Source organism: Camarhynchus parvulus, chromosome 8 (assembly GCF_901933205.1).
Source record: "Camarhynchus parvulus chromosome 8, STF_HiC, whole genome shotgun sequence".
Lineage (NCBI taxonomy): Eukaryota > Metazoa > Chordata > Aves > Passeriformes > Thraupidae > Camarhynchus > Camarhynchus parvulus.
Window position 1 is genome coordinate 30,231,775 of NC_044578.1, and position 14,448 is coordinate 30,246,222.

The 14,448-nt window shown below is 52.4% G+C and overlaps 1 protein-coding gene across 5 annotated transcripts in view; it reads left to right on the forward strand.

Annotated features, from left to right (window-relative positions):
* Nucleotides 1–14,448, forward strand: part of NOS1AP (nitric oxide synthase 1 adaptor protein) — a 43,370-nt gene that overhangs the window by 18,776 nt on the left and 10,146 nt on the right. For 3 of the 5 annotated variants that reach the window (XM_030953640.1, XM_030953641.1, XM_030953643.1), the window contains exons 3-8: nucleotides 10,777–10,869; nucleotides 11,249–11,322; nucleotides 11,926–12,034; nucleotides 12,208–12,349; nucleotides 13,536–13,675; nucleotides 14,223–14,390. In XM_030953640.1, the coding sequence (XP_030809500.1) occupies nucleotides 10,777–10,869; nucleotides 11,249–11,322; nucleotides 11,926–12,034; nucleotides 12,208–12,349; nucleotides 13,536–13,675; nucleotides 14,223–14,390 (726 nt within the window). The remainder of the gene's footprint in view (nucleotides 1–10,776; nucleotides 10,870–11,248; nucleotides 11,323–11,925; nucleotides 12,035–12,207; nucleotides 12,350–13,535; nucleotides 13,676–14,222; nucleotides 14,391–14,448) is intronic. The other 2 variants (XM_030953642.1, XM_030953644.1) reach the window with 1 other exon arrangement.

Below are 14,448 nucleotides of genomic sequence, written 5' to 3' on the forward strand. Positions count from 1 at the left end.
ATCCCTGGGGATTCCCTGCCTGCTCCTTGGCACCTCGCAGGGCTGGGCTCCTGCATGGTCACCGTGGCCATGGCTGCTCTGGTGGCTCTGCAGACAGCACTTGGTAGGTGTCTGCTCCTGCTGGGAGTTTTGGAAGGCACGGACTTTCCCACCTGGAGTAAAGTCCACCCAGGGCAAAGGCTCTAGACAAAGAATTTTCAGAGCAGAAAATGTTTCCTTCTCAGGCCAGGCTTCCCTGGTGGAGCACGAGGATCCCAGTGATTCCTAATCTGTCACTTGGTTTTCAGCAGTGGGAGAGTAACATGATAGGGAAAAATCCCCAACCAAACCAGTTCCCCATGCAATGGGCTTGCATATGGAAATGCTGATCCGTTCCAGCAGAAGCTGCAAAAGCCAGCCTGAAGTGTGTATTTGCCACAGGAAACTTCAGCAGAGATGGTTAAATTTCAGCTTAATTCTTTAAGAGGAAACAGCCAGACCTGTGATGCTGTAGTGCTGTTGTTGGAATGCAGTAGTGATAAGCATCTGAGAGAGCCATCTCTTTCTTTTTCTCTCCAAGGCCTCCAGTTTTGTTTTAGCATTTTGCTCCAATGACATTTTCTTATTCCCTCTTAACATGATGGATGGGACTGGTCTGGACTCCTTCAAACATTCCCTGATCCTTGGGAACTTGGGGGATGTGTGTGTATTTCCGACACAAAGAGCACATCTGTGCTGACCTCTACTTACATGCTAGGAAATCCACATTATCCAAAAGGGGAAGAGAAATCCAGAATAATTGGCCAAAGCAGTTGGTGGATATGACTTGGGGTGCGGGTCCCTTTGAGCTTTCTGTGAAAAAGACCTGTCTTTCTGTGGTTTGAGTGGATCCAACTTCAACTCCCAGCTAGCTGATTTTGTGCATTTGCCTAAAGTCAGAGCCTTTGATGTGGGGAAGCTCTTCCCAAGACCAGGTCTGGGCTGTGGACAGTGCCCACTGAGCCTGCTCTGTGGATGAGCCAAATACAGAGTTTGCTTTAACCTCTGGGATGTCTGGGGAAACTGCCTCATGTTCTTGTTGTTTTCCATTTCTTCTTTGAAGCGTGTGATAAAGCAGAAGTTGTTCTGTAGGAATGGGTTGTGTTGGTAGTGATTTCAGTGGTGCCATGGATTGAGATAATGTCACCTTTCTGTTTTGCTGCACGTGTCCCAGGACCACGCTGTCTCCATAGTGCCCTTTGCACTGGGATGAACCTTGCAATGCCTCCAGGGTCTTTTTAGGATACATCTCTGCATCTTGGCACGTGCAGCTTCTGTTCCTTTTTCCTGCGAGAGGCTGCTTGGCCAATGCCATATAAAATCATCCTGAAATGAGTAGATGCCAGATTCCTGTGCACTTGGCCTGGACAGCAAATACTCTTTTTTATCTTTTTTTTTTTTTTCTTTTTTTTCCAGCCCTGCAGAGAAGTGAGCATTGCTGTGCTCTCCTCACTGGGGCTTCCTGGAAGCACAATGGCATTCTGTCCTACGTCTCTCATTGCTTCATCTGGGGCTCTGCTGCTGAGGTGGATTTCAACCTCTTTTTTCTAATTCCACCTAAAATATTGATGCTTTTTTTACTTGGAAATTTTTTTCTGTGATTCTGTCTAAACCACTCTAAAGGACATTTTTCTTGTTGCCTTTAACATGTAGAATTTAGTGAATGGGTTTTAATACCTGCATTAGTTGTTGTTGAAATAGGAACTGTGGAGCACCAGTGATATGAATAATTACCTCTTTTCTCCAGTTACAACCCAGAAACATTGTTGAGCACTGCCAGCATCTTAAGAGCCCCACAGGGCTGCCTTGTTTCTGATGCACCAAGCATTTAATGCTGCTGCTCATTCATTCTTTATTAATTGTCTGAATTTCATAATTGCTGATTTAGTTACAGTATTACCAGCCTGCCTTCCTTGGCGTGTCACTGCTTCTCTGCCTGGCTATTCTCATTTGCCTTCTCAACTGATCTTACTCAAGCTTTTTATGCAACAGTGGGAGAGCAGCTCTGTGGTGAGCAGTAAAAAAAAAATACCAAAATAAATCCTGTATTTCACAACTTGGGGCATAAATATCACCGTGCTGCGATTTGGCTCGCTTTGCTGAGCTGACACCTTTCTGAAGTGCTGTGTGGGTATCTTCTTAGGCTGCCCCTTGCTTTGTCACCTGTCCTCAGGGTAGATTTGGGATGACTTTGTGCTCCTCTGCAGTATCAGCCCTGCCTTCGACCCATCCATGTGGGCAAGGATTACCTCAGCTGCCTTGAGGCAGGGTCTATCTTTGAAAGGATGCATTTGGGGGAGAAAGCTAACTTTAAACACAGGAATTTTGTTTTCCTTCTCAGCTGGAGGGAGGTGCTGGGCTGGACATTGCCTCTACTGCTCAGTCCTGGGGTCCCTGAGGCATCAGGACTGGCTGGTGCCAGAGAGAGGCAGGAGTTTATCAGGGGTCACTGTAAAGGGGCATGGCTGAACTGCTGCAAATGGCAGTGCTGCTCTTTGAGCCAAGCTTGTTCCAGCACAGGGGCTCAAACCTGCTCTGGGCTGGAAGAACAAAAGCCATTTCCAGGCTCCTGTAGTTCCTCACCTTCTTCAAAGGGTGGTTGCACCAAACAGCTGATGCTGCCTCTGTCTGCATAGGTCAAACCAATGCATGTCTAATTAAAAATGCCACAAATTCCAGTCAGATGTGGGCTTTCCAAGGAATGCACTTCTGCTTATTCTAGCAGCAGGTGGTAAATGTTAAAACGTGTACAGCTCATTTCTGGTGTTCTCCTCCCGGGCTGTGAGAGCAGAGCGAGAGCGGTGCCTGCAGACGCACACAGAGCCCGTCCTTGTTTTCCGTGACTGCAGGAAGCACTCAAAGCCCGGCTGTGATTCCTGTAACCAGTTTGACCAGTATCCCACACACACCCACACGCCAGTTCATTCACACCCTGCTGTGGTCACCAGAGATGCAGCGTGTGAAGGCAGGGGGAGCTTGCCTTGCCACCTCCCACGCGGGTCCAGCCCGTGCTGTTGGCACTTCCTTGGATTTCTGAAAGGAGTTTGGAGATGTTTCTGAGGCTGGGCATGGCGTGTTGCAGGGTGTCCACTGACCCATGCCTGGCTGAGAGGTGCAGTTTTTCCCAGCCTGTAAGCACTGCTCCCACTCAGAGCTGTCACTGAACATGCCCAGGCTGGAGGAGAAATGAGAATATGGCTAGGCTGGAATGCCCAGCTTTCTTTCATAAGCTTGGTATTAGTCAAGCCCCCATGGAATGAACAGTAACACTTGCACAGGGACCTTGGTGGCTTTGGGGAGCTGCTGGTGGAACTGAGGGATGTAGCTGGGAGGGATGCTCCTGCTCCAGCACCTGCATCCCTCATGACACAGTGCTGCGGCTGCTGCATCCCCCCTGGGCTTCCGTGGCACACAGCAAACTGCTGCTGTGCCTCAGGCCTCCTTTGAACCTCTGATTTAAGGGTGTTTAAAAAAAAACCCTCACAGAGAGGTATGGAATGCCTAAGGATTTCTTGTAAGGGAGGTAAATCATCTTGCAAATGGAAGTCTTCAAAAGAAAGGGTTAGCATAAGTTGTTGCCTGTTAGCTTTCTCCATTTAACCCTGTGACTGATATTGATTTCATTCTTACCAGTTCTGATTTCTCTGAGCTTCCTGTGAAGCTGCTTCTCCTGCAGATGGCTCATGAGTGTGTCCCAGTTTGCCACCTCAACTTGTGAAACTCGGAGGTAGTGAGGGGAGGCTGGAGGAAGCGGATGGAGGCAGCTCTCTGGGAGGAAATAGCAAACCGAGCAGAAGGCATTTATTGTGAAGCATTTGATGTTATTGGAAAACATATTTTGTGTGATGGATGGGTATGCTGCAATCCTGGGGTGGTTTTGAAGCAGCAACCTTAACTTTGCTCTACTGCTCTCCCAACATGGGTATTTTTAGCCTGATTCCCATTTTTACCCATCGGTACGCACAACCATCACAGACGCTTACCAAAATTAAACCTGAAGTTGGATGGGAAAATAGGCACTGACCTTGTCAGTGCAAACCAAAATCACATCTATTTCAGACAAACACATGTACCTCAGAGCTGCATTTCCCATATGTGCAAATGCAAACTCCAAGGAGCTGCGGAAGGGTTTTAAAAAGCATCATTAAACCCAAGAACAAGCATCCTGTACTTCGTTATTCTTCCTCTCTTCAAAATGACTGTGGCCTTAAATTTAAGTCATGCTAAAACCACCAGCAGCAGGGGTGTAGGCAGGAGGATAGGGAAATTTAATCCTGAGGAATAGTTTAAACCCAAACGATCAGGGTAGCAGAGGTGTCCAGCATATTTGGCCATGCCATGCTGGCAGTCTGTCAATGGAGTGGCTGAGAACCTTCATCCTGGCCCCAGATATCTCCATATTTCTGTGCCCCACAATGGGACCCATCCCTGCTCCAAGTGTGAGTGCCAGGGGCTGGTTTTGTCCTCAGATTTGGTGGCAGGAGCAGGGAGCCCAAGCAAAATGACCACACTGAGAAGATCATTTCCCTGCTTTTCTCCTTTTTGTATCCCAGCTCCTGGAGGGAGCAGGGAGGTGCTGCTGGCATCCCCTGGCAAGTGCCCTGCTTGTGTGTGGAGCATGGGCATAGTCTTGGTCAGATTTACAGATGCACAGAGGAATTGGGGTGCAGTGGGATCCCACAGTGAAGGGCATGGGAGTCCTCAGACACAGGCAGCAGCACAGCACTTTGGTAGGATGGCTCTTAGCAGCGTTTTAAAAATGGCTTTCAGTCCATTTATTGCTGATCACATTAGTAGGCTAAGCAGGTATTTCAATGTGCTCCCCTTCAGCAAGCCCGAGTCCCCTGAGGGCACAAAGTGCAGCCCAGAGCAGTGGACTGTCAGATACTCTGAAGCCTTGTTCAGAAATGCCTTTTGGATGAAGCTGGCTGCCCTCCTGGGAGGTGCCCTGCTTTCCAGCCCTTTCATCCCCTCACACGTGCTGCTGCTGCCCCGGCAGGGCGGGAGGAGCCGTGGGCCAGGGCGGGCTGGCAGGTGCCTTTCTGTTTGGGGGCAGCAGGGAGTGATGGATGCTGCCCGTCTGGGAGCCCTGGCAGGACTCTGGCTCTCTGCTGCCCGTCCCTCTGAGCCTGGGCTCTGGGGAGAGCCTGTGCTGCCTCTGCTCCCTGCCCCGCTGGGCACCACACACTACCACAGCTTGCATGGTTGCTGCTCTTCTGACCTGCAGGGCTGCTTCTGGCCAGGTTATATCTGTCTGCTACTTTTTTAATCCAAAGCTGTATTTAAAATAATTCCCTTCTCTCCAATGCTCTTTTCTTTCAGTTAACTGAAAGGCACACTTCTCCTCCAGTTAACCAGAAGGAAAGAGGAAGGCAAGAGGTGTTCTGGCTGCAGTCTGCTCCTGGTGCTTTGGCAGGACCCCAGTGCTGAGCTCAGGGTGTTGGTTACCCCACAAAAGGCTCGAGGGAAGCTGATGCTGCCTTCCCTCTCCTCCTGCTTTCCCTGCCTGACCCCAGGGTGGCTTGGCACCCCTGGCCAGGAAAGAAAGGGCCTTTTCCTCGCAAGTTCCCGTTCCTGCACAGCCCACAGGTGGCTTCTGAGTCATTCCAGGGCACTGGGGCCGCTGCCATTTCTTTGTGTGGTTCAGTAAAGCCAAATCCTCCTGCCCTGTACAGAGCTGCGTTTGCCATTCCTCCCAATTATGGCCATTAGGATCCCAGCAAGGTTTCTCAGGCTTCCCTCCTGGGAAGCTCCTGGAGGGTTCTGAGCTTTGCTGTCATTCCCCATGTTCTCAGCAGCAGGAATTGTGAGGTATGTGCCTGATTCCTGGCGCCGTGGAGCCGTGCCCGTTGAGCTGGATCCCGGCTGTCATTTTGTCATGAGTTAATTCCTGAGCGGAGCCCAGCGCCGCTCCTCCCCCGGCCGCTGGGAGAGCGGCGCTGCTCTGCCGCTAGCCCGGGCTGACCCGGGGTTAAAATCTAACTCGGCAGGTATTTGATGAGGTATTTTATGAGCTGCTGTGCCAGCCAGCTGCAGGGGAGCTGGGGGGCACGGCCAGGGGCAGCTCAGAGCTGAGGGTGCTCCAGCAGGTGCTGCCCAGCCAGCCCTCTGCCCCAGGGGCACCCAGCTTTGCTCACGGTTCCACGTCCTTTCCATAAACACACAGAAATGCAGCTTTCTGGCAAAAACTGCATCCTCTTCTGGGCTTTTTCTTATGGCAGATGAAATTTTGTCTCCTGCCTCCCGAGGTAGCAGAGCAGCACTGAGTTTTGTGGGAATTGCTTTTTCCCTGTTAATTGAATTCTCAAAACACCGCTCTTTCCCCAGTACAAGGTACAAGCTTGTAACCTTTTTCCTCTTTTTGGTTTTTTTTTTGAGGAGGGGGATAGAGGGTGGATGGGAACAGGGACAAATCAATGCACTTAGAGCAACTTCCTTTAAAAAATATTCTGTTTATTTGTATTCTGCTGCCACAATGTCACCATAAAGCATTCCTGGTACCTTCCCTTACTTACAGACAGTGCTAGTGGGCAGACTTAAATTGTACCTAAAGCAGTTTAGATGGGCTGGAACGAAATGAGGGCACTTTAATTCAGGTTAACATTTTTCAGATGCTTGTGAATGTGGGGGGATGATGGATCTAGAAAAACATCATCTCTCCTCCTCAGAGCCTGATCTGCCTGACCTTGCATGCAGCGTGTGGTTACGAGTTTTCTCACATTTCTGCTGTGTGGAAACAGCCTGATAGGGATGGGTAGCATCTTTCTAGGGATGCTGAGTTTTCCCTGCTTTTCACACGTAGCCGTCGCTCTCGGATTCATACATAATTTTACTCCAAGCTGACAAGGTTACATGCGCTCTCCATTAAGCAACATATGTTAACTCAGTTCTCCAGAAAGGGCAATTTTAATGCTCTGCCAGTAGGAGTGCGTTGCACAATGATGCATACACCAGCTGGCTTCTTTTCCTTCCAAAGTTATTTAAATACTGAACTCTGCACAAAAGACAGATGTTGAAAATAGACTCCCACTAACCTGAGGTTGATGGGAAGGCTCCTGTGCTCTGATGGAGTAGATGTTTCTCTTCCATTTGAAAAGATGAATGTGTTTTTTTGTAGGCAGGGTAAAATTAAGGGATAGTCTTTATTCACTTAGTTGGTTGGATTTTATGAGTGATCTTGTACTTCTTTTGCATTACTGAGACCACCTTTGACTTTCTTCTCAAATATTTGTAGGGCTTTTTAACTGATGTATCTCAGATGTCCATTTTCAGTCTTTCCTCAAAAATTTTAATGCAGCTCTTAGAGCTTCAGTGGGAGACCAACTGTGGAGCTGTGCAAGTCCAGGAACAGATGATTTTGTTGTTCCTTTTCCATTTTCTGTGTATTTCCCTGAAATTAATTCTTTTCTTTCTTCTGGCATTGCTACATAGCTATAAAAAAGGATTAATATAATTAACCCAAGCTTGTAGTATTATTACAGATATTTAAAGGTCCAGACACATACCCAAGATGGGCAAAATGGCTGGGTTGAAAGCTCAGAAAGCTCTTCTGTTACGGCATTTTATTGGTTATAAGTAGTACAGTGAAATCCTGCATGGTGTGAAACCAAAGGGGATCATGGGAATGCTGTGCAAATCCTCTTTCCTTTCTTGATTTCAAGCTGGATAATTATTTCTGTATCTGTTCTTTATTGAGCTGTAGGCTAGGATTCAGCTCTCCAAGAGGGAGCCATGGGTGGCTGAGCTCAATCACATATGAAATGTGGTTTTTCTCCTGAGGCAGCCACCAAATCCCAGTGCAGTGCCCAGCGAGTGTGGGGTGAATTGCTGCCACCCAGCTCCCTGCACCCAAATACACAGATGTTCCTCCTGCACATCTTTGGGAATGCAGGATATACTCCCAGCAAGGGTTGGGTGGCCGTGGAAACATGGGGGTTTCCTTTCCTGTGGCTCAGCCAGTGCCTGCTTGGTTTGGCTGCAGCAGCAGCGGCGGTGGCTGTGCTGACCATCTCAGAGACCCTTTGGTGGCGTTTCCAACCCTGCCAGCGTCACCTCTGCTCTCCTCCCAGCAGCAAGAACAGCTAAATCCCAAGGCTTTGCAGCCCTCCTAAGCTTTCTCTCTTTGTTTTGCAGCAGAAGGAGGAACACTGACAAACATGGGCAGGCACAGCAGATGTCTGTGCTGGGCAGAGCAGTCGTCAAGAACAGCTCCAAGCCAGGGAGGTCCTGATCATTTGTACAGATGTTGATCCATGGCCCCGTTAAGGGCGTTGGTTTCACCCCTTGCAGTCTCTGTGGCTCAGATCTCACTCAGAGGAACTGCACAAAGCTGACACTTCCTTAGACCAAATTAGGAAGCCCCTCAAAATTAGCAATGGCATCTCCTGGCCCGTGGGACCCAGCATGCTCTCCCTGCAGAGCCTGGGATGTGAGAGGCAGCTGGGCAGAGCTGCTGTCCTGTTGAACGCTCCTCTCGGCTGATTTGTTCCTGAAGCAGGGTCAGTGTTGCATTAGAGCCCCCTGGGCTGGAGTTCATTAGCGAGCTGCTGGCTGGGGCTGCGCTGCAGGCACGGGGAGCGTCCCAGGGAGCCACAGGGCTCGCTGGCTCATTGCTCTAATGAGGGCTGGGATGGGCAGCAGCTCTCTGAGCACATGGCTCAGGCTTCCAAAGGAGCTTGGCTCGCCACTCGGTGTCAGGACAAAGGCCTGGATTTATGGAAGGGCTTAACAAATCTGTCTGCTCATTCCTTCTGAGAATTTGACTTCTTTGCTTCCAATGGAGTTCTGCTGTGACCCAGGCACAAGGGGGCTTTGGCTTCAGTGTGGCAGAGGCTCAGCAGCTCTTCCCACAGCACTCCCCAGTGCCAGGCTCAGGGCAAGCCTCGGCAGAATCTCTTGCCTGCAGCCAGGGATTGTGGAAGGCTCTCCAAGGAGCTCTGCATGATTCTGGCCCTGAAATGTGCCAGAGCAGGGTAGCATCTTTGCTGAAACCTCCTGGCCTGTCTGCATCACTGTCCTGGGGCTGTTATTCGCTCAAAAAACATACTAAAAATAGTCTGGTTTACCCTGAGATATTTTTCTCTCTTCCAAGCCTACATCAGTTGCACTTGGGGTAGCCCAGAGTAGAAACTCCACAGCACCAGGAGCTCCAAAATGCAACTGGATGTGTATAATCAGTGATTGCTAGGACCAATAAATCAGGCATCAGCACCAAGGTGCCATGCAGTCACCCTGGATGCTGCAGAGAACTTCCAGATCAGCCTGCAGAGCCTCAGAAAGGACTGGGATAATTACTGCAAGGCAGTCAGGCCAAAGCTCACCTTTTCAGGGCTAAATCAAGACATTTCTTTAGTGTTAGGTACCAGGCACTGGTCTAGTGTCCTGACAAGACACAAAGAAGGGGGTTTTGAACGCAGTTTCATCTCTGTTGGTGATGATGGGGATGGCACTTGGAAGCCTGCGCCAGTGGGTTCTTTGGTGAGACCCTTCTCCATGAGGAATAAGCCATGCAAGCAGCATGTGGGGATGTGCTGGGGGCTTTGAGGCTGACCAAAGCCACGGTGGGAGCCTGACCTCTGCTTTCTCCAGCCTGTCACCATGGCTTCAGCCCCAGTGTGGGTGGGCTTGCCTGGTCAGTGCTTGGGAGAGGCTAGAGCTGCATTCCCTGTGCTGTTTCCCAAGCCTTCTGAATCTCCCATCCCCTTCAGCCACTTTAAATGGCTTTGAGGAATTGTGCTTTCAGGTCTTTTATCATTTGCTCACAGGTCAGGGCCAGCAGCTTTCCGTGCCTGCTGGCTCTGGCTGCCAGAGCTGATGCGTCACGCCGTGCTGGAGGTGTCACAGCGAGGCTGGCGCGGGCAGGGCACCGCTCCCTCTGCAGAGACACTGCCCAAGTGTGAGACGGTAAAGCAAATCCTCTGCCTCGGGCAGGCCAGGGGCAGCATGCAGGGCTTTTTCTGGGCACAGAGGGTCTGTCACATGGCTGTGCACAGCTCCCTGCAAGTGGGACCAGCATATCAGGTGCCTGATGTGGCTGCACCTGTGGCAAACCAGTTGTGGGACTCCTCAAAAGTCCCACAGCAGGATCATGCTGATTGAGCCTACTTCTCTGCCAGCCTTCTCCCCACTTATAACACACTAAATGCCAAAGTGGGTGGATTTGGGGGAATCTAATTCTCTCCCCAGGCCAGAGCAGAGCTTTGTGTTTAGTCACAGATCTTTGGAAGTTCCTGTTGGGGATTTTTTTCCTGTCCGGTGACTTCTAATTGAGGTGGGTAATTGCATTATCCCATCTCCCATGGAGGAGTCCACAGAATCCTCAGCAGCCATCTTCAGTTTTATGCTGAGCCCAGAAATACCCAACTCAGAATGGCATTTCACTTTCCAGAGCTCAGCAATGGCCACAAGCCAGCAGGACAAGTGCAGCCAGGCTGCAGATCCTTGGGGGTGTGGTGGTCCCTCTCTGGGGAGGCACAGCCCTTCAGAGGGGCAGACCAAGTGCCTTTGAAACAAGCTAACGTTCCCAGCAGCATCCTGAACTGGGTAAAGCATTATCCACATCCAGGGGCTGGATTGCTTTGGTGTGTGCTCCTCCAGACGCTGGGCACTGCAGGGCAAAAAGACCCCTTGTCCTGTCCTAGCATGGATGTACAGGTTGATGTGGGAGACAGGAGAACGTGCCCCTGTCCCTCTTGCCCCTCTCTGGAGCTGTCCTGGCACAGGAAGGCCAATTCAGGTGTTTTCTTCCACCTCCCGCAGTATGAGTTTAAAGCCAAGAATATCAAGAAGAAGAAAGTGAATCTCATCGTGTCGGTGGACGGCGTGAAGGTCATTCTGAAGAAGAAGAAGAAGGTAGGCAGCACTGGTCCCTGGGGCAGCCGTGCCTCAGCAGCAGAGCCCCTCCCCTCCTGGCACAGGGACCTTGCAGCATCCTTGAACTTAGGGGAAACCCTGGTGGGCTGGGAGAGGGAGCATGGGCTGGGTCAGCCTTGTGTGAGTCGTGTTCCTGCAGGGTGGCTGAGCCAGTCCTGGTGTGGCGCAGAAGGGGCTCAGGGGGCCCTGTGGGAGGTGATGTGGGATGTGGCTGGTCCCCAAAAGGACCTGACCCTCGGCAAAGGGTTGCAAGGGAGCAGCAGCAGAGCTGTGACAGGAGCTTCCCAAGTATGCCCCTGGACTGTCTCTCTGCCCTGTCCTTGTTCTCAAGGACAGCATCTGACGTACTCATTTTCAGCTTCTTTCATTGCAGAAAAAAGAATGGGCCTGGGATGAGAACAAAATGCTCGTCATGCATGATCCCATCTACAGGTAAGGCTGCTGGGTGAGGGGACAGAGGCTTGTGTGGCTCTGCTGTCCCCCTTACCCACACCACACCAGCACTGTGCTGGGCACTGGAGAGCTGCCACCATCCTGCGGAGGGCAGCTCATGCAGCTTCCTGAAGCCTCCAGCTCTCCTCCTCCTTCTTCTTCCCAAAAGCCAAGAGCAGGGGCTGTCTGTCCCAGGGAGGCTAAACTGGAGCAAGAGAGGCCCCCAGCCATTCTGGGGAGGGGGTGGCAGGCACCTGGGCAAGGTATCCAGCTCTGTGAGCCAGCCAGGAGTGGGGTTTGCTCTTCTCAATCCCTGGAGGGCTCCTGGGCTGCTGATGCTGTCCCTGGGGGCTGAGCAGAGAAGTCCTGTGCTGCCTTTGTGAAATGTTTCCTGCTGAATCAGCAGGCAAATCTTCCCAGCTGAGGTAAAACCACTGCCAAAAAAATTCTGATGGGCTTTAGTAGGGATGTGCTGCAGAGGCTGGGCATCTGCAGCACCCTGTGCCTTGGGAAGCATGGATTGTGGCCTTGGCCTTGGCCTTGTCTCCTGGGAATGTGGGTAATGTGTATGCTTATATCCTCCTTTCCATTCTGCCCTTGCAGGATATTCTATGTATCTCATGACTCCCAGGACCTAAAGATCTTCAGCTACATTGCCAGGGATGGGTCTAGCAATGTCTTCAGGTGCAATGTCTTCAAGTCCAAGAAGAAGGTAAGATGCCAGGATGCACATTTTGTCCTGGTGTACTCTGGGTGGAGCAGCTGGGACAGGACCCCATGGATCTGAGACCCTGTGGCAGCCCAGAGACCCTGAGAGCTGTGCCAGCCTGGGGGGTGACCGTGCAGAGGCAGCCCAGCTGCAGTTCCGTGTCCCGTCCCCGGCAGAGCCAAGCCATGCGCATTGTGCGGACGGTGGGGCAGGCGTTCGAGGTGTGCCACAAGCTGAGCCTGCAGCACACCCAGCAGAACGCCGACGGCCAGGAGGACGCAGACAGCGAGAGGAACGGAGACGACCTGGACGTCCCAGGTATCCTGCAGAGGTGGAGGTGTGGGGGTGGCGTGGGGCCCCGGAGCCTGGCCGATGTGGTTCACAGAGGCACTGCCTTCCCGTACCGCCCCTTGATGGCTGACACCTCTGGGCAGCGGGTTTGCACAGCAATCTGGCCTGCTGTGCTCCAGGCTCAAGCTGGGATCTTGCCCAGCAAGGAACCTTCTCTAGGTGTTAGCCATGATCCTCTCAGACATCCCCCTTGCTGAGAGCCCATTAGCAGAGCCCGGGGCTCTGCTCTGTGCTTGGCTGCACACGCTGCAAACATTCCCTCGCTGCTTCCGCACAAGGGGCCCCAAGCACATACCTTTCTCGTGTCCTCTCTGCAATTCCCAGAATGGACACAGCCGTGTTTGTGCTCTCCCATCAAGCTGTCAGGGCTGCAGGCGAGCTGCAGACCCCCCTCCTTCTCAGCCCTGTGGGTAGAGGGCGCAGGGATGCCTGGCTTGGGGGCTGCTTGTCCAGCCCCATCACTCTGAGCAGGGTCCCAGGGAGCAGCCTTGCTCCTTGGCACTGGTGCCTGTGCTGGAGGGGAGGCAGAAGTTCTATGAGAGGTTAGTCAAACCCTTTCCATGCCAGGTGGGACACTGGCAGGCCCTGCTGCCTGTCTGTGTGTAAATTCCCTGCCCTGCCACGGTGTGGGCTGGATCCCCCACATCCCAACAGGAGCAGCCTGGGCTGGGCTGCGGTTTCCTGCTTGCCTCTGTAACCAGTGCTGTCCTGATGACCTAATCATTGGGCTGCCCTGGACCGGTCATTGTTTGGTTTTCCTCCACACAATGTCCTGGCCACAATATGCAGCTCCCTGGGGAATTCAGAGCATCTGTTTTTTGTTTTTCTTTCCCGTAATCTCTTGTTTACCTTTCTTCAGCTTTATCTTTGTTTTCTGTTCTTGGTGGCCCGTTTGTCCCACATCAGGGCTTTTGGCTGCCCTTCCCCAGGTTTGGTGTGCTGGGGCTGGGTGTGTTTCTAGCTGCAAGCCTCCTCCCGAGCAGCAGCAGGAAGAGCAGCCACGTCTCTCTGTACCTGCTTCCCGCCGGGGCGGAGGGTGGGTGGCACGGGGGCGGTGGGGACCCACGGTGGGCATCGCTGCCCCCGCCACGGGTGAGCACGGTGAGCTCCCGGGGCAGGCAGGCCGTGCCCTGGCCTGACCCTGCTCCCGCAGCCTGTCGCCTCTCCGGCGTGGAGAGAGCGGCCGCCTCCGCCGAGGAGACCGACATCGACGCCGTGGAGCTGCCGCTGCCCGGAGCCGACATCCTGGACTTCAGCCGCGGCGTCACCGACCTCGATGCTGTGGGCAAGGAGGTGAGTGCCACGCCGAGCCCGGGGCCCCTGCCCTCCACTCTCAGGGGGTGGCACGGCCCCAGCCCCACAACTCTGACTGCATCCCGAGGGCCCAGGGGTCGGGGGGATTGTGCAGCATTCCCCAGCTCCAGGATCAAAGCCATCTGCCGCTGCAGGGCTGCCCTTTGGCTGGGGCCCAGGGGAGAGAGCTGTCCCGAGGCTCAGCTATGTGCAGCCACACGGAAAGGGTTTGGGGCAGAGCTGATAGGGACTTTTTTCCACCAAAAACACAAAAATAAAAGACTTTTTTGATACAGTGGAAATTCCCACGGGAAGCGTCAGCCTTTTCGGGAATTTTCTACAGAAGTATGTGGGTTGTTGTTGAAACTGAAAAAGTACTGTTTTCAAAGGTTGTAAGCACCCTCAGCAAAGTGTGCATTAGCTGTGAATGCAGCTGCTTCTTTTCTGGGTATTTAGCATGGCTGCTCTGTGCCAAAGCTTATGTGTGCCCAGTGGCTTTCTGAGGTGAGTGCCAGGGGGTCACACCTTCAACACTGGTGTTTTGCAGAGCTGCCTCCACCCTGAAGATATCCTGACAGCATCACCCAAGATGCTGCTGCCCTCATCTGCGCAGCTGCCCGACTTGGGAACACCCCTCTCTGCCCACCACCAGATGCAGCTTCTCCAGCAACTCCTGCAGCAGCAGCAGCAGCAGACACAAGTGGCCGTGGCACAGGTTCTTCCCTCCGTTCTTTCCCAGGGGCAGTGGCAGGGCTGGGACACACTGCTGAAGC